The sequence below is a fragment of the Oncorhynchus nerka genome, linkage group LG15 (assembly GCF_034236695.1).
Source record: "Oncorhynchus nerka isolate Pitt River linkage group LG15, Oner_Uvic_2.0, whole genome shotgun sequence".
NCBI classification, from domain to species: Eukaryota; Metazoa; Chordata; class Actinopteri; order Salmoniformes; family Salmonidae; genus Oncorhynchus; species Oncorhynchus nerka.
In genome coordinates this window covers 50,311,765-50,334,083 of record NC_088410.1, presented here as the reverse complement: position 1 = coordinate 50,334,083, position 22,319 = coordinate 50,311,765, and the positions used below count along the sequence as shown (strand labels likewise).

The window sequence follows — 22,319 nt, the reverse complement described above, 5'->3', positions numbered from 1 at the left end:
CCAAAATGCCGGAAAAAATGTTGCGCACCAGACGGTCACTATTTACGCAAGTAAACGTATTGTAACCCCATTGGTGAAAGATGTGTTATTATAAAGGTTATTAGCTAGGGTATATATTTAAGTGCAGATCATGCACATACATACTGATCTTAACCCGCTTTAATTGGTAGGTTATAATTGGGCTGTATGAATCAGAGCAGGTGCTGTTACAACTTCATTTCAATCGAGGAGGGGTCGAGCATGCATTATTGTATTGTAGCCTATGTTGGCTATGCGATGGGGGTGAAATCTGTCAACAACATACTCAATGAATGACGTAGGATATAAATCCTAGGGTGAAATTGCCAAAAAATTATACTGTCAATTCAGAACACAGTGGGGTGGTGGGGATGCGAGCAATGTGAACCAACAAGAGAAAAGCTGTCGATTACGAATCCTTTGTGTAATGTCAAGCAAATGTATTATACTAAAATGTCTTGACATTCCTTCACTTGGCCTCAGATAAACTAGTATTGTAGGCTAGTCAACACTCACCTTTGAAGCAAGCGTCTTGAGGTTCACGCAAGGCACAGAAGAGTGAGTAAAGAACCAAATCAAATCTTCACAGTCGTCTTCATTTCATGAAAAGGATTCGAAAACGAAAGATATCGAACTTATTTGAAGAAACTAGTAGTGAAAGAAAATCCCATTTAGAGAATTTAGGTGTTTAAGTGTTGCGAGGTCATGAAGAGCAGAGGGCACAATTTAGATTGCGGTAGCGATCCACTTCGCTAAAATAAACGCAAGTAGGCTATGGAAATTAATATGAGTAAAATTAAGTAGGCGCAGTGATAAATTATAAATTAGGGCTATGAAATTAATCCTTGTGCCATATACGAGGGATATGGTGAAAACCTTCCTTGTATTGAAAAAAGGCAAGATCATGTGCATCAGTGACGAAACAAGACAGCACAAATATGATAGGGGGGAATGGAGCGTATTACGTTTTTTACGCAACTAGATGGGGTCAGGAATAACACATTTACGGTCCAAACACTTAAAAGACACACCCTATCCCTTCAAATTAAGTGGACACTTCTGATGACGTATCATGACGTCTGACGAGTATACACTTGCAGGGCGAGGGAGGAAGGATTTTGAAAATATTTGTTATATTTTTTTTTATTAACAACAAATCAATGCAGGAAGTACATGTGAGAACACAATTATATATATATATACATAATATACAAAGGACAATTGGGCTAAGGGTACAATATCACATTACACAAGGACCTTAAGGGACATACATACTCTTACAAACTCATACATACTATAATTATTAACAGCTTTTTTGTTAGTAGAGTATTTAATTGTCTTAAAATACAGTTAAATGTATTTTTGTAAGGTAAGAAAATGTGGTGTTTTGTTTGTAAATGTACATTTGTGAATATGAACTTTGTCCAAAAGAATAATGAAATGAATTACATAAAAATGTTTCAGCTTATTTCTATCATAGGTAAAGAATCCAAGCAGTACATCTCTCCGCAACAGTGTAAGATCTTCATAAATGTGTTCAATTATAAATCTACTGATGTCTTGCCACAGTTTTCTTACATGAATACAATGCCAAAAAAAGATGCAACACTGTTTCTGGGTGGTCATTACAAAAGGAACAATTTGAGTTGATGTTTTCCTTAAACTTCTTCATATAGTGGTTGGCAGGATAATATTTATGAATAATTTTAAAGAAAACTTCCTTAATTTTGTTAACAAGTAGGTATGTGTGTTGGAACATCCAAACTTTTTTTCCAACAGATATTATCAATAAATCCATTCCAATAAGGCATGACATAATCCTGCTGAAACAAGGTTCGTATCGCTCCGTTGTTGAATGGACCAAAAGAGAAACAAATCTGTCCTACTGATGAGTCAACAGGGTCAACGGAAGGTAGGCTCTGAGGGTCAGGTCTTGACACATTCCTGAATAATAAAGCAACACCTGAGGGAATGGCATCTAAAACAATTGCACATTTTGTAGGTGTTACAGGGACCTTGTAAAGTGATAAGAATTCTTTATAACTAAGTAAAAGACCCTCTGCATTTACCAGTTGGCTCACCAATAAGATATTATTTTGGAACCAATATTCTAAAAACAAAGAAGTATTTTTATACAATATATCCCAATTATTCCCTATATAATATCTGTGTGGAGAAAAATTATGCTTATAAATTAAGGACCATGACAAGAAAACCTGCCGATGACAAGCAGAACGTTTCACTGGAACTTTGTCAATATTATAATTGCAAACCAATATGAAGTTAAGGCCACTAAAAGTAGAGAAGACATGATGAGGAATAAAATTCCACATAGAAGTGGGTCTTCTTAGGAATTGTTTTATCCAATTGATCTTAAAAGTATTATTTAAGGTAGTAAAGTCCAGAAAAATAAGCCCACCATTCTCATAAGTGTTCATTACAACAGTTGTCCTAATGTAATGGGTATGGTTTCTCCATAGAAAGTTGAAAAGCATCTGGTCTATGTCCTTGCTTATTTTACCGTCAAGATATAAAGATAGAGCGCCATATGTTAGTCTAGAGATACCTTCAGCCTTGGTTATTAGGACTCTTCCTTTTAAAGACAAGTCCCACTGTAGCCATTGATGTAGCTTCTTCTGGGGGTTTTTAATAAGAGGGTTCAAATTTAGCAAGCCTCTAGACTTCTGATCCTTTGTAATGGTTATGCCTAAATATGTAAGTTCTTCTTTCACTGGAATACCATAATATGAGGGTGTCACACAATCTTTGACAGCCATGAGTTCACATTTATTAATGTTAAGATATACACCAGACGCTTTGGAAAAGGATTGTTATCACATTGATCGATATGGGAATTTGGTTAGCTTCTTTCAGAAAGGTGTAGTATCGTCAGCCAGCTGGTTTATAATCATTTCTTTACCAGCTATGGAAATACCTTGTACAGGACTATTATTTAAAATAATTGGTAAGAAGTTGGGTGATTAATAAAAACAGGTACGGAGAGATAGGACAACCTTGCATAATTCCTCTCTTTAACTCAAATCTAGGTGAGGTGCCATATTTCAATTTGATAGAGCTGTTACCATTTTTATAAAGTCTTAATAGCCTTACAGAAAAAATCCCCAAAGCCAAGTCTCTCAAGGGAGTGGAAGAGGAACTGATGCTCTACTGTGTCAAATGCTTTATATCCTCGGTTATTAGGACTGAGTAATCAAGTATGTCTAATACTAGTCTGATATTGTTAGAAATATGTCTGTTCCTCATAAAACCAGACTGTGTTTCATCAATGATTACATCCAGGACATCTTTAATTATTTTTGCAAGTAGTAAGGCTACTATCTTATAGTCATTATTAAAAATAGAAATTGGATGCCAGTTATCGATGAGCAGCACTTCTTTTTTAGGCTTAGGTATCAGTGATATTAACCCCTGACTCATTGTAGGAGGGAGAACATTGTTTTTCATACTCTCTAAAAAGACTTCAAATAGGAAGGGAACTACTTGTTCAGAAAATAATTTGTAAAATTCTGATGTAATTCCATCAACACCTGGTGATTTATTGTTCTTTAGATGTTTGATAGACTCTATAATCTCTTCAACTTTGATGGGTTCATCACACTGTTTAGATTCTATATCACTAATAGAGTGAACATTTTTCAGTGAGTCAAAAAAACATATCTGTGGATTCCTGACAATACGTAGAGCTATACAGTTTTCTGTAAAGATTGCTACAGTATTTGGCGATTAATTTTTGGTCATCTGTAATAACACCATCAATGTTTAACTTATGGATAGTGTTATTTGTTGAGTGAAATTTCTCATGTCTAAAGAAATAGGATGAATTCTGTTCTCCTCAATCAATTTTTTCCTAGATCTAATAAAGGCTCCTTCTGCTTTTAATATATATATTATCCAGTTTATTTTATAACACAATCAGTTCCATCTTCTCCTCCCCTGAGAGGCTGGCTGGGGATCTCTGAGAAAGGGAAGTTATCTTAATGATCACCGTTTCCTCCTCAGCTCTTCTGGTCTTAGCAAGATTACTACCACATTTCCTAAGATATTTTAGACACCTCAAATTTAAAGATTTTTCTTCACAAGTCCTTTCCCAAAAGTGTGAAAGCCAATCTTTAACCTCAAACTTAACTATATCATTATTTCATCACAAGCTATTTAGCTTCCAGTAGGATTTTTTATTTTATCTTTATCTAACTAGGCAAGTCAGTTAAGAACAAATTCTTATTTTCAATGACAGCCTAGGAACAGAGGGTTTAACTACCTTGTTCAGGGATTCAGGGGTTAACTGCCTTGTCAGCTCAGGGATTCGATCTTGCAACCTTTTGGTTACTACTCCAACGCTCTAACCACTAGGCTACACTGCCGCCCGCATACTCTACCAAGGTTAGTATCAGGGGTAAATATTTTGATATCAATGTAAATGGCCCTATGGTCTGCGAGGGGAGGAGTACACATATTTGTAGTAACACACTCACTATCAATACATTTGGTTAAAAGCCAAAAGGAAGGAATGACTTTTAAATGGACCACTCTTGGACGGAAATTCATCACTCATTCATCCTGCGATGATTGTGTTTTCAGCTACAGGTAGGTTGTGGGTGCTTTATATGCGCTACAGTCAATTATGAGTGCATATATACTCATATTAAAAATATAATTATTAATATACGCCTACTGTATGATAGCTAGCAAATTAATTAGTTATTACAAATTAATTATTACACTTCGGAATAGATATTACTTTAGGAATGTGAAAAACAAGGGCCTTGGAACACAATGCATCCTACTTTCCATCACGCATCTGATATAACTGTACTGTATCTGTGAAATTGAATTTAGTAACTAACAGAGAACAGAGATTGCATAACCTATATCGTGAAAAGTGAGTCAGTCATTTGAACAGGAATCTGAATAGTTTACCAGTACATACTTTGCACAAGCACAACACCAGCAATCTGTTGGTGAGGAGTGAAACTGACAGACCTGGGATCACACGTTCAAGTCCTAGTTGGGCTACCCACAAATTTCGCTACAATGGTGGAAAAAGTGGGATAGCGCTACCATGAGATGTGCCAGAGCATGAGGGACTTGAGGTGCAGAGGGAAGGAATGGGCTGGTGCACAGGAGGTAAGTCCTTAGTACAACACCAACTCTCTCATCAATGGACCTCTTCTTGTTGTAAAAGCAAAGGTGTTGGACTGACACAAGGTTGCGGGTTACGATCCAGGCAGGCTACCATCCGGATTCACGGAAGTCCTTGCGTTTTTATTCTCAGAAAATGCTATTCATCCTTATTAGCAAGGTCAATTTCGTAAAAAAGTGTTTTTAATCTGAGAAATATTTCAAATAATGTATTTCCCATTAAATGTGTTGTTACAACATTGAGAATATATGCACAGTGTGAGGGTTATAAGGCTGAATGAGACTTTTTAAGATGAAGAGTAGTTGTATTATTTTTTTTCAACCTCTTATTGATATAACAGAGAAAGAGGGTGCTTATTCTGGGTTTTCACAGAAATGTTAGTAATATGTAGTAGTAGTACTTTCTAAAAGTATTCACACCCCTCATATTTGTCCAGCCTTAAACATTTATTAAATTGAGATTGTGTCACTAATCACACAAAATACCCCATAATGTCAGACTTTTTTTTTTTTTTTTTACAAATGAAAAGCTGAAATGTCATTAGGTATTCAACCTTTTTGTCAAGACAAACCTAAATAAGTTCAGGAGTAAAAGTTACATAATAAGTTGCATGGACTCACTCTGTGCACAATAATAGTGGCTAACATGATTTTTGAATGACTACACCCAATTTCTGTACCCCACACATATAATTATCTGTAAGGTCCCTCTGTCAAGCACTGATTCAACCACAAAGACCAGGGACGTTTTTTAATGCCTCGGAAATAAAGGCACCTATCGGGACATAGAAAAGCATACTGAAGTTAGCAATTATGCTTTGGATGGTGTATCAACCCAACCAGTCACTACAAAGATACAGGAATCCTTCCTAACTCAGCTGCTTTTCAAGCATGGTGTTGACTTCATCATGTTATGGGTATGCTTGTCTAGGGATACACATAAACCCGAAGAGCTAAGCACAGGCAAATTCCTAGAGGAAAACCTGGTTCAGTCGGCTTTCCAACATAAATTGTAAGACAAATTCACCTTTCAACAGGCCAAATATACACTGGAGTTGCTTACCAAGATGACATTGAATGTTCCTGAATGGCCTAGTTACAGTTTTGACTTAAATTGGCTTGAAAATCTATGGCAAAACTTGAAAATTGCCATTTAGCAATGATCAAACAACCAACTTGACAGAGCTTGAAGAATTTAAAGAATAATGTTCGAATATTGTACAATCCAGGTGTGCAAAGCTTTGAGACATACCCAGAAAGACTCACAGCTGTAATAGCTGCCAAAGGTGACTAACAATTATTCAAACCCCTGAGTCAATACATATATAATCAAGATATACTAGCATTTCTTTTTTATTAATTAAACAAATCATACATCAAGTTTGACATTACAGAGTATGTGTGTAGATCATTGACAAGAAATTACACTTTGTAACACAATGTTTTGAGAAATGTCAAGGGATGTGAATACTTTCTGAATGTACAGTATGTCCCCAAAGTTTTTGGTTGAGTTTAGGCCTTTACAAGTTTTAGATTGACAAATGACATTTGATAGCAGACTAGTTGAATAAAAGTTATTCAAATGCCCTTCTGTTCTTTCATAAATCATGGTAGAGACATCGTTGAATTTGATAGAACAAAAATGATTCAGTTTACATAATTTGAAATGTAACAATAATTTTGGGTGCACTGCATGGACAGCACAAAATCCGACACACCTATCGCTTCTTCTTGCTCTCTTTCTTTAGTTTCTGGCGAATCTGAGGCGCAGGTCCTTTTGACTTCTTATTCTGGTCACCAGCCTTCATGTCACTTGGCTCAGTCTCCTCCTAAAGATAAAACAGAATGTGAGTCCCAGTGACACTCGACACATATGGAACAGTAACAGTGGGTTGCTGAATAGTAATGGACAGTTTGCTTGCTCAAGCCAAGTTCAAAAGAAGACTACAATAGGACAGAAGGGAAAAGATACAAAGTATCAGGCTTACACGGATTTAACACATAATGCTATAAGTAAACCTATGGTAAATAATGACAATATTATTACAATATCATACCGCATTCTTTCAACTGCCAACAGGACTGTTTACCATACCTGTTCATGCCCCTTGGAGGTCGGTATTATGACAGCCAAGATGCAGATGAGTTGGAAAATAGCTCCCAGAAAGAGTCCATAGCGCAGGAGACTCTCAAGCAAAGTGGGTTCAGGTACCTCTGGGGGCGAAAGGTCCAGTTCCGCGGACATAGTAGCCTACTTTCAGGTCCCTGTGTGCAAGAACACGAAATGTATGTAAACAAAGATAAGTCTTCTCTGCAATGCTCAATATATATTTCAAATCATTGAAGGCCATATTGTAATACGCGCATTACTGTTACCTGCGTTGCTGTTTACAGAAAATACAATGTAACAGTGGCTGCAACAATGTTTCCACGCTTCTGAAATTGAATCTGTCGGCCTCGATACAATAACACCACTTTTCTGTTCGGCAAATCTAATCATAGGCTACAATTTCCAACAAAAGCTTACCAGGGCCCTTACGTGAACTCGTCCTTCGTTCTTTTTATAGCACCAAACACGATCCTGAGTGTAAAATTGTGAGTTTAATGTAATTCGTATCAGCACAAAAAATATTTTACAGTAGTAAAATTTGCATCGGAAGTGAAGTCACTGTGATATCCGCTTATTTTCGTAGCTATGTGAATCTAGCCACAATAACGATTAGCCACAAAGTGGAATTTGCGGTTCGCCTTCAAAATAAAGGTACCCCATTGAAACTATAATGCAACTAACGGAATAATCATACAGATCCTAATAAATGACTAATTCCGAATTATAATGGGAATAATGCCATATTTGGACCATTGTTTTACTTCATTACTCATATGTGATGCACCTCCTTCTACCAAACCGTCTTGGTTCGTGCTATCCGGGATCTTTGGGATGGTCCTACCCCATTTAAGTTTTAATTTAAAATGGTTAAAGGAGTAATTCAATATTGTACAATTTGATGTTAGATGGTTCCCCACCCTAAAAGTAGTCTATGGGCCACGAGAAACTGCAATCCATGATTCAGTTCTCTTTAACAGCCACTACAAACGTCAGCTAACTTTAGCCACCACAAGCTAACGTTCAATGGGAGTGATTGGGGCATGTGAGCAAAAAACAAAAACTAAAATCACCTTTAAATAACATGAAACCAAATATTGTGTTGATTTTAATTGATTTCAGGTGATTTGAGCATTTAAAAAAAAAAAACATACTCACATGCCCCCATGACTTCCATTAATTGTTAACTAGTGGTGCCTAAAGTTAGTTTAAATTTGTAATGACATTTTAAAACGATTAGCCACAATAGTGGAATTTGCGTTTCACCTTCAAAATAAAAGTACCCCGTTGAAAACTGAAACCTGGATTTTTTTAAACATTTTTTAAATTTCACCTTTATTTAACCAGGTAGGCTAGTTGAGAACAAGTTCTCATTTGCAACTGCGACCTGGCCAAGATAAAGCATAGCAGTGTGAACAGACAACACAGAGTTACACATGGAGTAAACAATTAACAAGTCAATAACACAGTAGAAAAAAAAGAGAGTCTATATACATTGTGTGCAAAAGGCATGAGGAGGTAGGCGAATAATTACAATTTTGCAGATTAACACTGGAGTGATAAATGATCAGATGGTCATGTACAGGTAGAGATATTGGTGTGCAAAAGAGCAGAAAAATAAATAAATAAAAACAGTATGGGGATGAGGTAGGTAAAAATGGGTGGGCTATTTACCGATAGACTATGTACAGCTGCAGCGATCGGTTAGCTGCTCAGATAGCAGATGTTTGAAGTTGGTGAGGGAGATAAAAGTCTCCAACTTCAGCGATTTTTGCAATTCGTTCCAGTCACAGGCAGCAGAGAACTGGAACGAAAGGCGGCCAAATGAGGTGTTGGCTTTAGGTTACATATTGGCCCATAGACAACTTTCAGGGTGAGGAACAATCTAACGTCAAGTTGTAAAATAGTGAACTACTCCTTTAAGGGTAGGGGTCCCAAGGATTCTGGATAGCACTGACCGATTCTGTCTTGGGGGGTAGGGATGTCCCAAGGATTCCAGATAGCATGGGCCATCTGTAGGATGTGGGACTCATATAAAAATATATATATATCCCCGAGCATCCGATCAATCAAAAATGAAAATATATTTCTTAATTTATGATATCACTGCACTCTTGCATTACTTTCCATGAAATAGGCAGAATAACTAGCTAAACTGTTACAAACGTTGTGGCAGTGATTTAATAATTTGCAATTGTGAGAAAATACAAACAAAGCAAAATGGCTTCCTCCTGCAAAAGTTATGTGCAAAGACGTCGGTCGCCACTGCCGGTGGTAGTGACTTGATCAACTGTATTAGCGTCATGGCAGTAACATTAGCGTCCCGGCAGCAAAATTAAGACTTCCGGTTTTCCGATTTTGACTTCAAAATTAAAGTTTACAGTAAAATGCTATGTGAATGATACGAAATCAATAATTTTGCAGTTTTGCATAGTGCATAATCTTACAATTATGTTACAAAATTATAACTATATCGGGAAAAATCTAAACTAAAGAGAATTAGTACTTTATATCAAATAACATTAGAAGGTGGAGCACATTGAGAATTGGTTAGATCTTAAGTAAATAAATGTAATGAACATTAAATTCTACAGACACTGAGAAATGTTTGGAGCTTAAGTAAATACATGTAAACAACATAATATTCTACATACCCTACTGAATTAGCACTAGAGTCTCTATATGGTGTTATTTATTTTGTGACTGTGGTCTAAATTTCCAGCAGCACTTTATTTTTTTCACCTTTATTTAACCAGGTAGGCTAGTTGAGAACAAGTTCTCATTTGCAACTGCGACCTGGCCAAGATAAAGCAAAGCAGTTCGACACATACAACAACACAGAGTTACACATGGAATAAACAAACATACAATCAATAATACAGTAGAAATATATATATACAGCATGTGCAAATGAGGTAAGATAAGAGGTAAGGCAATAAGTAGGCCATGGTGGCGAAGTAATTACAATATAGCAATTAAACACTGGAATGGTAGAATGTGCAGAAGATGTATGTGCAAGTACAGATACTGGGGTGCAAAGGAGCAAGATAAATAAATAAATACAGTATGGGGATGAAGTAGATTGCATGGGCTAATTTACAGATGAGCTATGTACAGGTGCAGAGATCTGTGAGCTGCTCTGACAGCTGGTGCTTATAGCTAGTGAGGGAGAGAAGAGTCTCCAGCTTTAGTGATTTTTGCAGTTTGTTCCAGTCATTGGCAGCAGAGAACTGGAAGGAGAGGTGACCAAAGGAAGAATTGGCTTTGGGGGTGACCAGTGAGATATACCTGCTGGGGTGCGTGCTATGGGTGGGTGCTGCTATGGTGACCAGTGAGCTGAGATAAGGCAGGGCTTTACCTAGCAGAGACTTGTAGATGAACTGGAGCCAGTGAGTTTGGCGACGAGTATGAAGCGAGGGCCACTTGCTACTCCACCCATTCCATTGGTCCCAATGAAATACACTGTAGGCCTATAAATGACATTGTCTTATTGAGAGTACTATTCTACGTGCATAAATGACATATTGGCTTAAAGAGAGAACTATTCTATGTGCCAATGTAAAAGTGGGGTTGGGAATACTCAGTAGGGTCTGTAGAATCTATATAGGGGATTATTTCATGAGGGACTGAAGCAATATTAACACATATGTGCTTAATATTAGGAACGTTTATAAATAAATATAGTAAGCCTATAGAAAGCTGATGGGATCCTCCTCTTTTTAATAGAGGCCATCAAAACTTTGTTCTCTCACACAATTGCAAAGCCTATAGAAATGTTGCACAACACCAGCTCATGGGCTCTCATTAAGTATTTGATTAGATTTGCATTGATGTCAGAGTGATTAGAGGGACAATAGAATGCGGAGTACCTGGAAGGAAGTGTGGTAGGCTAGTAATGACCATCAGCAGCCTAATAACCATGACAGAATTTACTGCTGTCATGACTCGTGACCGCTGGTGTGGCGATAACAGCCCTAATAATGAATAAATACAGGTACATTTTTTACTGTTACGAGGGGGACTTTTTATTTATTTTTTAGAACATTTCTGAAATTCTGTGATCCGGAAGATACTTTTTTAGTGTTGCTGGTATCAGCTGCTTAGCTTATACTGTAGCTAGCTTACTAGCTCTATCTTTACTGACATAAAAAGCTTGCTGCTCAGCCTGTTTCAATTACCCTGAAGTTGAAAACATGCAGCCCCAAAATGGTGAAGATGCAAAGATGGTGGCCCCCATGTACTTACCACAAACACATGATTTGCTTATTTTGCCGTATTGTAGAGTGCTCTCTGTTACTTATAGGCACATTGAACCACATTGCGCACCATACTTTAAATGGTGTGGATAGTGCTCAAATGAAGACGTTATATTTTAATTCCTCCATCTATATGCACCTTCGCCATTAAGAGGGGATGTTCACTGTTATCAGAAATCACTCCATAGATCAGTGAACTGAGTTAGTCAGGTTTGATTAAATATAACAGAACTGATGAACTGGAATGACATTCACTCTCATGAGATGGGTTGCCAAAATAACTAACTTAAAGCTAAATCCCCAATAAGCCACGAATATGACTGCATTGAGGCATATTTTACTGTGCTTCTATGGCTATATACAGCATTCCAGTCTATTTTATTTGTTCATTTAGCAAACAAGACAGCTAATCCAGTGCCTTTATCACAGTCAAAACACCTCGATTTTTAGCTTTAAAAAATGCTACATTTTGTCTGAGCCTCATAGCAAAATGTGTAGAATAGCATGAGATGAGCAATAAAACTGCACATTTTCTCTTTGCCCCATAGCAAAATGTGTAAAATTGCAGGAAGTTAGCTGCTTTCCCAAAAACAAAAAATTATTATTATTATTATATTTTCTGGGGGGGCCAACCCAAATACCTGCAGGCCCACCCACCTATGAATTTCCAGGGAATTTGCAATTGCAACTTAAAACGCTCTTGCTAAGTTTGAATGCGACAACAGTTAAAAAGGTAAGTTGGGTTGATGTTTGGCTCTGAATATGTATCGAAATAATTTATCTAATAATATACAATACTAATGAATAACGAACACAATTATGGTATTTTGTGAATAGCTTCCATAACGTTAGCTGTCGCGTTAGTTAGCTATAGTTCAGAATAATTAACGTAAATAGCTAACGTTATGTCCTAACTAGGCAGAACTAGGTTTGTATGATTTCCTCAACTATATGCTGTCCCATATATTGTATATCTTTTCCATAAAGCCAACATGGCTTTACACTCATTAACATAAGTTTCCAATCTAAAGCATTTCTCACATTTGTGAGAATGAACTAGCTAACGTTAGCTTCGTTGACTTTAGCTAGCTAACCAACAAAACAGCCAACATACTAACGACGGTGACCTGTCCAATCGAGATGTTACAATGAACTGAATCGGTGAATGGAGGGTTTCGCCTTTTATATAGCATGTAATGCTATTAGGAATTCACAAGGGGGCATAACATTACATGTACAAAACATGGGATTCAAATGCATAATGATATTAATACAGTGACTAGACTACCTATTTTGTGTAAATGCATGCCCTTCGGAATCCAAACACAGTATTGCCACGCAGCAAAATGTTGCGTATAATCTTTCAAGTCAACCTGATAAAATATTGAACAATTTGTGTACAAAGATAGCTTGAAATTTGATATTAGGCCTGTATGGCATTACTGTATTGGCTAGCGCTTTCTCCAATATGTTTGTCTATTTTGCATTCAATTGTATGTCGATGCCCTTTATCTTTCACTATTAAATAAAAAAAAAAATTAAATGCTTGTAAGACTTTTTTGACACATTTTCTCTTCCTTTGAAATTCTTATAGGACAGAACATGGACACAATGCAATTGGGATCAAGAAGAAGGTAAGGATATGTTGTTGGACATCTGCATTTGAAGTGTACATTTAACCCACACAGCAGGCAATACAAACTGAAATCTATTAACATACAAATGTGTGCAAATGATCTTCTCAGAAATGAATCGAGGCCATGGAATGGACATAGACGAAAAGACCATTCAAGGACTCCGCAAGGCTAGTCGGCAAGATTATAGCAGAGGTAGAGAGGCGAGGCAGGGGTGAGGACATCATCCAGCTATTTCGGCAATCCCTGAAGGACAATACAGAAGAGACACACATGGGTATTTGCTCTTTTTCCTTCCCTTCCTCTAATGTAGCCAATACATAGTACATAAAAAATGTATTTTGTAATAAAATTAGCAATTGTAGTAAGATCATTGCTTTACTTTACTAGGACTCAAGACCACAGCAGCGATCCTGCTCTTGCCCTGCCTCTTCAATGAGGACCCGAGTGGCCTTTATGTCCATGACAAGGTATGCCTATGCACAAATAATCTGTTTTTTCATAAACATAAGTGTGCATGCTTATATAAAACTACAGCTGAACATTTGTTATGTTCTTTGTTAATTGTATGTGTATTAATCTTCTCTTCCTTTTGTTAACACAGATTTCATCGCTCCCCACTCCTTTACTGCACATCGGCGGAGATCCATTTCACCATGAGAGTGAAATCACGCTGGCCTTTTATGGGAAGAACATCCACACGCTAGAGGACGTCCCCATGGGACTCTGGGCTCTGCTAGGGCTGTATTTTTTTATTTTCAGTTACATTACCCCCCAAAAATGAAGAAAAAGACTTATGTTCTTAAGTTACTTTTACTAGGGCCGGTCATTGTCACACCCTGACCATAGAGAGCCCTTGGTTCACTATGGTGTTGAGGTCAGAGCGTGACTAGAGGGGTGTTCTAGTTTTCATATTTCTATGTTGGTGTGCTTGGTATGGTTCCCAATTAGAGGCAGCTGGTAATCGTTGCCTCTAATTGGGGATCATATTTAGGTAGCCTTTTTCCCCATCTGTGTTTTGTGGGATATTGTTTGTGTGTGCGCTAGTTTGCACCACCTATGTTACGTTTCGTTATGTCTTAATTTGTTTTGTTCCAAGTTTCACAAAATAAAATATGTGGAACTCATAGTCCGTCTCTCCTCATGTTCATGACAGTCATAAAGATGGAAAACTTCCTAATTTAACTAAGTGGTTGTTGGGCACGAGTACTGCAGGCAATGTGTTGATCAAATCAAATGATGTCACATGTGCTGAATACAACAGGTACCTTACAGTGAAATGCTTACTTACAAGCCCTTAACCAACAATGCAGTTTTAAGAAGTGTTAAGTGTTAAAGTATTTACTCAAATAAACTGAAGTAAAAAATGGAAAAATAACAAAATGAAGGAGCAGCAATAAAATAACAGTAGCATGGCTATATACAAGGGGTACCGGCACAATGTGAGGGGGCACATGTTGGTCGAGGTAATTGAGGTAATATGTACATGTAGGTAGAGGTAAAGTGATGATGTTGGAGGCGGCTTATGGTAGAGAAGTTAACATTACATTCTCTGGCAACAGCTCTGGTGGACATTCCTGCAGTCAACATGCCAATTGCACGCTCCCTCAACTAGAGACATTTGTGGCATTGTGTTGTGTGACAAAACTACACATTTTAGAATGGGCTTTTATTTCCCCCAGCACAAGGTGCACCTGTGTAATGATCATGTCATTTAATCAGCTTCTTGATATGCCACACCTGTCAGGTAGAAATATTATTTTGGTAAAGGAGAAATGCTTACTAACAGGGATGTAATCATTTGCACACAACATTTTAGAGAAATAAGCTTTTTGTACATATGGAACATTTCTGGGATCTTTTATTTCAGCTCATGAAACATGGGACCAACATGTCGCGTTTATATATTTTTTCACTATACATAAGATTAAATGGAAGCTTTTCTCCTGGATCAATTTGTAAATAGGGTAGAATGCACAGAGGTTTGTGTTTTCTGACACCTACATTATAAGCTTACCAAGGGCATTGTGTCCTTGTTAATGAACCACATTCTGTAGCAAACTCACTATCAATGTATTATGACATTATCCGCACCCCTTCACAGAATTTTGTTTTTTTCTTGGTTTCTTTGAAATACCGTCCATGTTTCATCTACTGGTATGTTTCATACCATGTTTCATCTACTGTCATTGAGCAAGGCACTTAACCCAAATTGCTCCTGTAAGTCACTCTGGATAAGAGTGTCTGCTAAATGACTAAAATGTAAACATTTGTAAAGTATATGGGTTGATGTGTATTTAAAACAGGCTGAATCAATTTTACCATAATATATGGCCTTGCCTCTTTTTCTTTATGCTAAATACTGTATGTCAATTTTGTCCAGATCACATGCTCGACTTCATTTTATTTACCTCTGAAAAGCAATGAACCATGAATGAACACACTAGGTAACAGGCATCGGGATTCATCAACACAACACACATATAACACTCAAATTACTAGACATAATGGAGTGTATAGCCATGATGGAAGCTTGCTGAATCATCATTATCTGAATGCCAAAGCACATTTTGCGATTAGGGGGATCTAATTGTACCCATTATGACATGATCAATAGTGTGTACTCACTGACCTTTCCAGGCTTAGTGTTGGTTCAAACACAGAGAACTCAATATCAATTGGTTTGGTTGGTGACTATGTAAAGCTTTGACCCACATACTGTCGCTGGATAAGCATGGGAATGAGAGAATTCACTAAAAAGAGTTACTCTCAATCTCAAGTCAATCCCTATACCCTTTCACCCTACCTTCTAGGTACAGTGGGGTCCAAAATGATTAGATCCCTTGATGAAGAAGAGCAAAAAAAACTATACAATAAATACATACTGAGCTATATTTTATGCTCCACATTTTAATTTGATAATTTTATACTGTCTCAATTGCTCAGAAAGAGCAAGGTGTCAACATTATTGGACCCCCTGTTTTTAATACTCCAGCGCAGACATAGGATGTCAAGAATCTGGGAAGGTTATGTATGGAGGAATGAGCTGAGTTCCCTCTCAATGTGTCCTCCACTCTCATAAAAAAATGTTTTAAAGGCTGTGTCGTTATCCTCAAATGGGAAGAGTACTGGAGTATTGAAAACAGAGAATCCAATCATTTTGACTTAACTTTTTGAGAATACTTGATAAAGAAAATCTATTTCTCTGAGCAAATCACATTAGCATAATATATAGAGTATATAGAGTACCAGTCAAAAGTTGACACACCTACTCATTCAAGAGTTTCTTTATTTTTACTATTGTCTACATTGTAGAATAATAGTGAAGACATCAAAACTATGAAATAACATATGGAATCATGTAATAACCATGTAATAACCATATTTGAGATTCTTCAAAGTATGTCAGGTGATTGTGGTGGCCAGGTCATCTGATGCAGCACTCCATCACTCTCCTTCTTGGTCAAATAGTCCTTACACAGCCTGGAGGTATGTTTTGGCTCATTGTCCTGTTGAAAAACAATTGACAGTCCCACGAAGCGCAAACCAGATGGGATGGCGTATCGCTGCAGAATCCTGTGGTAGCCATGCTGGTTAAGTGTGTCTTGAATTCTAAATAAATCACTGACAGTGTCACCAGCAAAGCACCCCAACACCTCCTCCTCCATGCTTCATGTGGGAACCGCACATGCGGAGATAATTCGTTCACCTACCCTGCATCTCACAAAGACAGCGGTTGGAACAAAAATCTCTCATTTGGACTCATCAGACCAAAGGACAGATTTCCACTGGTCTGATGTCCATTGCTCGTGTTTCTTGGCCTAAGCAAGTATTTTCTTCTTCTTGGTGTCCTTTAGTAGTCGTTCCTTTGCAACATTTCGACCATGAAGGCCTGATTCACACAGTCTCCTCTGAACAGTTGATGTTGTAATGTGTCTTGAACTCTGTAGCATTTATTTGCACTGCAATTTCTGAGGCTGGTATCTCGAATGAACTTATCCTCTGCAGCATAGGTAACTCTGGTCTTCCATTCCTGTGGCGGTCCACATGAGAGCCAGTTTCATCATAGCGCCTGATGTTTTTTGCAACTGCACTTGAACAAACTTTCAAAGCTCTTCAACTTTTCCGGATTGACTGACCTTCATGTCTTAAAGTAACAATGAACTGTCGTTTCTCTGCTTTTTTGAGCTGTTCTTGCCATTATATGGACTTGGTCTTTTACCAAATAGGGCTATCTTCTGTATACCAACCCTACCTTGCCTGGTTGAGAGAATGCCAAGAGTGTGCAAAGCTGTTATCAAGGCAAATTGTGGCTACTTTGAAGAATCTCAAATATATTTAGATGTTTAAAACTTTTTTTGGTTACTACATGATTCTACATGTGTTATTTCATAGTTTTGACTTCACTATTATTATTGTTATAGAAAATAGTAAACATAAAGAAAAGCCCTTGAATGAGTAGGTCTGTCCAAACTTTTGACTGGTACTGTATACAGTTGAATCGGAAGATTACATACACCTTAGCCAAATACATTTAAACTCAGTTTTTCACAATGGCACAAACAAAGTAATGTGGTGGTAGCAACAAACTTAGCAATTACATGTTTCATACTCAGGATGTTAAGAAAGCCTTTGTAAATCTATCAAGGTCGTGAGGTTTTATGAAAACCCCCTATCCACCCCCAGTTTCTTCTCAGTAACTGGCACGTAGGCACTATCAGTAAAGATTCTCTGTCATCTCTGCTCTAGTATATTCCCATCTCAACTTTTACCTACTGCTCACAGCCCACGTTTTGAGTAAAGTGAGACAAAAAAAAACTTTGCTTGAAGATGATATCTGTGGTTTGTCTAACCACATCCTCTCGCACTAAACCACATGGTAAACAAGAGAGCAGTTTACAAACTAATAATGGTACTTATATTCTGCACCCACACCTTGTTACGTGACACTACAGAGGCATCATAATCCTGTAGTGACAATACAATGATGGAAAAGAATCATTGCAATATGTAGGCCCTATGTGGCTCAGTTAGTAAGAGCATATAGCTGGCCATGCTAAGATCATGGCTTCAATCCCTACAGGGATCACATACATACACTGTACTGTAAGGTTGCTTTTGAAAAAATTGTCTCCTAAATGGCATATGATTGAATATTACAGAACATTTTGATCTAGTCATTTTTTTTCATTTCTGCTGTTATTTGAGCATGTGCAGTGCATCCCTATTTTGTGACTGTTTGAACTTGGGAGTAGTGCGTCACTGTAAACCTGTTATCTAGAGCAAATGTTCTGGGAATTGACTTCTCAATAGGACAACTATTACACAATAGTTATCAACTACTGCTGTACAAAGTCAGTGGCCTTGTGGTTTGAGAGTCAGAGATCAGAAGGTTGGGATTTGATTCCTGGCAGAGTCATACTAAAGATGCCATTACTAGATACAATGATTTGCTTTTGCTTGCTCTTTGGAGTCTAGACCAGGTTCATGTAAAGCCCAACTGCTGATGTAAAAAGGGCTTTGTATATTTGATTGATTGATTGGAAATTCCTCACCAGGTGTATTCTTCGTGAACACCACCTTGGAATAAGAGGTGAAGTTCTGTCCGGTCAGTATCATCTGCTGCCCCCCTAGAACCGAGCAGCGGTCTACGTCCTGACTCTCTACAGTGGGAAGCTGGTGGGCCAACCTCTGGGCTGTGGAACCACAGTAGAATATCATTAGGAGAACATTAGAAGAACCATAGGAGTACATTATTTACAATCCGGGGGTGACATTTTGCACAAGCAAATCGCTGTGAGCAAAATAACTAATATTTCAAAAAGACAGGAAGACATATAGACAGGAAGGCAGTTTACTAAATTCCAGTCATATAATCCTTATATAACATTACATTACTGAAGAAAAGGTTTGGATTAAATTGCTCTGCAGTTTATTATTATTATTATTATTATTATTTGCAGTAGTTATAAATCAGGTTGCTGGAACAAAAGTTAACTTACAACACTCAATGGGAAGGGAGGCCACTTGAAGAGAGACATACTGTCCTCCTGGATGGGGAATATGGACCCGGAATACCAGACGGACACAGGTGTTCTTCCGTCCGATGTCTGTCTCTCCTGTCCTCAGCTCAATGTCAGCGTTTCTCAGCTTTAGGATCTCAGCACAGTCAATCCTTTACATGGGAAGTGAACATTTATTTGATTAATTATTTTATAACCTAGCTCTGAAAACATCTGTGTGTGTACTGCACTGTCTCTAATGTGGCAGCTCTCCTTACACTGCTCTCATGTTGTTCTTGGGCTCCAGAGGGATCTCCAGGATGTTGGTGCTATTGACCATTATCTCGTTGCTAGGGGTGGTGACGGTTTTCCCCATGATGCGGTGCACATGGTAGAAGGCATGGGGCTTGAGGAGCCTCTTGTCAGCTGTTCCGATGAACACCAGCAGACCCAGTGGAGCTTTGCCTCTGTACCCATGAAGCTGTCAACAACAAACAAACAGTTTAACCATTAATACTGGAATCTGCCACGTCTGTTTGGGATTGGTTCGACAGAGGGCATAGCGGGATATCTTAAAAGTTTCCTTACTCTAACCCGGAAGCTTATAAGAAATCCCGCTATGCCCTCCGACGAACCATCAAACAGGCAAAGTGTCAATACAGGACTAAGATCAAATCATACTACAGCAGCTCCGACGCTCGTTGGATGTGGCAGGGCTTGCAAACTATTACAGACTATAAAGGGAAGTACAGGCGAGAGCTGCCCAGTGACACGAGCCTTCCAGACGAGCTAAATTACTTTTATGCTCGCTTCGAGGCAAGTAATACTGAAACATGCATGAGAGCGCCAGCTGTAACGGACAACTGTGTGATCACACTCCCCGCAGCTGATGTGATTAAGACCTTTAAACAGGTCAACATTCACAAGGCTGCAGGGCCAGATGGATTACCAGGATGTGTACTCCAAGCATGCGCTGACCAACTGGCAAGTGTCTTCATTGATATTTTCAGCCTTTCCCTTTGAGTCTGTAATACCAACATGTTTCAAGCAAACCACCATAGTCCCTGTGCCCAAGAACACTAAGGTAACCTGCCTAATTAACTACAGACCAGTAGCACTCATGTCTAAATCCATGAACCTTTATTATTTTAACCCCAAAAGATTCGTTGGAACACATGATTGACTGCACTTCTGGAAAATGCTTGCAGCCTTACCTTCATTCCCGCGAAAATCATCCTCAGATGGGTTGTACAAAAACAGGTAGGAAAAGTCCAACTCCTCTTCACTGTTATCTTGACCAAGACCTTCCACAAGCTCCAAAGAATTTGGATCATTCTCTTCGTAGATGGAAGTCATCCCACGCATGTAAATTGTTTATCAAAATGAAAAGAATGACAAAACACCAATAGTTGCATTAAATGGGTTTACTTTCCCAACGATATAAACTGCACGTTCTCTCAACCAAATTGCAACATCAAAAGTCAAGGATAATGGTTCCAATGAAATTTGACAGCGACAATTTTTTTTTAAATCAGTCGATATGGCTTCCTGCTTTTAAGCTGTTGCATAGACTAATTGAGGCGGATGATTCAGTGGTGATGCAACTTTGTATCAAATGTTTTGGAATGTTGCTGAATAAAATAAAAGACACTGAAATGGCTACTGCGTTTTGCATTTCAGGTGTAACAAAACTCTAGAACTACTTCACTATTAATAGACCTATTATTTCAGAATCATTTGACACAGTTACCTTTATGTTTTAGATGCGACATGATATGATTGACTGAGCCTGAAAACATAATAACATAATATAACTGACTTGGCTGCTTTCTGTCACAAGTGGAATTGATAAACTTGCAGTATATGGAAAGCTGTTGGCCTATTTCATTCATGACATACAACAAGTTACTAATCCAGTGGGTGGTGCTACTGTTCACATTGGCGATTTTAGCATGTACATCTTGGTGGGGAAAACTCAAAAAAAGAGTTTAGATGCATGCCAGCAAAGACACTATACAACAAACACAACACTAAACAATACAATAATTGCACTATAATGGTGACATACAGTGCCCACAAACTGTTAGGGCCTACATAAAGCTGTCCCAACAGCAGTCCCAAAACCTTACCACTGCTACACCTGGCTATCAGTAGATCCTTGTCTGACAGAGAAACAATTAATTCAGCTTAATTTATTGCCTTTAAAAAGAACATAGCTGATTTGGCTGACTTGCTTAAACAAATGTGGTTTCTGTTGTCAATTGAGACCTACAAACTATGGCATAAGGGGGATTAAAGGCAATCTGTAATTTCGATTAAGACATTAATGAGCGTGCGAAATTATATATACGTAGTCATTATAACTATTTGTTCAGCACTTTTAAAATGTACAGCAACAGAATTCAGAACATGGTCCGTTCTTACAGCATTCTCCCTGTACACCAAGTCAGATACAAATGATAAATAAAGGGGGCATATAAGCAGACAATGACATTTCTCTAAAACAGGCTATAGGCTACGTGTGCACCACCAAGTCAGAACAGTAGGTTAAGTTAAGAGGGGAAAAGGGACAAAATAATAAGGGTGAGACACATGGGCTACTAACAGCTTACTACAGAAACATACTCTTAGCATTACTTTCTTAGCTACATTATACATATCTCCCTGGCATATTACATCATTTATGCAGCAGCATGCAATACAGTTTTTACTCACCTTGTTGTGCTGTGCTCACTTGAACAGGAAGTTGGAGCGGTGGTCCTTCGTGGGGAAATGTTGTCATCAAAGTCTGTCATTCTCTGGATTTATGGTGCTTTCAAGACAACTGGGAACGTGGAAAAAAACAAGGTTGATCCATGACGTCAGTAATCTTCAGGTCGGAGCTCTAGAAAGAGGCCCGAGTTCCCAACTTAGAATTCCAAGTTGGATGACCATTCAAAATGTATTTTCCCAGTCTAACTTTTTCAGAGTTCCCAGTTGTCTTGAACTCACTGAAGTCTGAGATTTCCCAGTTCTGAGTTTCCAGTTGTTTAGAGTGCAGCAGAAGGGATGCTGGAGTGACAGCATGGCCAATGTTGAATGTTTATCCTTTTAAACTTGGAAAATAGGCCCGTAAACCCAGACTTGGACCACACACCCACTC

General features: G+C 38.1%; 3 protein-coding genes and 1 long non-coding RNA gene across 6 annotated transcripts in view; 1 reads left to right on the top strand and 3 right to left on the bottom strand.

The window, feature by feature from the left end:
- Positions 1-940, bottom strand: part of LOC115142855 (proto-oncogene tyrosine-protein kinase Src-like) — a 34,709-nt gene extending 33,769 nt beyond the window's left edge. For both annotated transcript variants that reach the window (XM_029682657.2, XM_029682659.2), the window contains exon 1: positions 535-940. The gene's annotated coding sequence lies outside the window, so the exon portion shown is untranslated. The remainder of the gene's footprint in view (positions 1-534) is intronic.
- A 5,575-nt stretch (positions 941-6,515) lies between these two features.
- On the bottom strand, positions 6,516-7,861 carry LOC115142854 (protein MANBAL). 2 transcript variants are annotated; one of them, XM_029682655.2, is made up of 3 exons: positions 7,706-7,861; positions 7,274-7,443; positions 6,516-7,007 (listed from the first exon to the last, which is right to left on the bottom strand). In XM_029682655.2, exons 2-3 carry the CDS (start codon positions 7,421-7,423, stop codon positions 6,897-6,899), a joined length of 261 nt encoding a protein of 86 aa, XP_029538515.1. In that variant the 5' UTR covers positions 7,424-7,443; positions 7,706-7,861; the 3' UTR covers positions 6,516-6,896. The 2 variants fall into 2 exon arrangements, with proteins under 2 accessions (XP_029538515.1, XP_029538516.1); XM_029682656.2 differs by lacking the exon at positions 7,706-7,861 and adding an exon at positions 7,555-7,646.
- A 5,432-nt stretch (positions 7,862-13,293) lies between these two features.
- LOC115143636 (uncharacterized) lies at positions 13,294-14,215 on the top strand. Its single transcript, XR_003865679.2, has 3 exons — positions 13,294-13,452; positions 13,566-13,645; positions 13,780-14,215. It is a non-coding gene; the product is annotated as an uncharacterized LOC115143636 (long non-coding RNA).
- Positions 14,216-18,530: 4,315 nt separating this feature from the next.
- LOC115143768 (nuclear factor of activated T-cells, cytoplasmic 2-like) lies at positions 18,531-20,397 on the bottom strand. The gene is made up of 5 exons (XM_029684244.1): positions 20,392-20,397; positions 19,456-19,658; positions 19,178-19,350; positions 18,731-18,871; positions 18,531-18,538 (listed from the first exon to the last, which is right to left on the bottom strand). Exons 1-5 carry the CDS (start codon positions 20,395-20,397, stop codon positions 18,531-18,533), a joined length of 531 nt encoding a protein of 176 aa, XP_029540104.1.
- Between the last annotated feature and the right edge of the window lie 1,922 nt (positions 20,398-22,319).

Coding starts and splice junctions, on each gene's coding strand:
- LOC115142854 (XM_029682655.2), bottom strand. CDS start 7,423: ATGTCCGCGGAACTGGACCTTTCGCCCCCAGAGGTACCTGAACCCACT. Junction 7,008..7,273: donor CCTCCAAGGGGCATGAACAG/GTATGGTAAACA, acceptor TTTTATCTTTAG/GAGGAGACTGAGCCAAGTGA.
- LOC115143768 (XM_029684244.1), bottom strand. Junction 19,351..19,455: donor AAGAACAACATGAGAGCAGT/GTAAGGAGAGCT, acceptor TCCCATGTAAAG/GATTGACTGTGCTGAGATCC. Junction 18,872..19,177: donor CTCCCTTCCCATTGAGTGTT/GTAAGTTAACTT, acceptor GTGGTTCCACAG/CCCAGAGGTTGGCCCACCAG.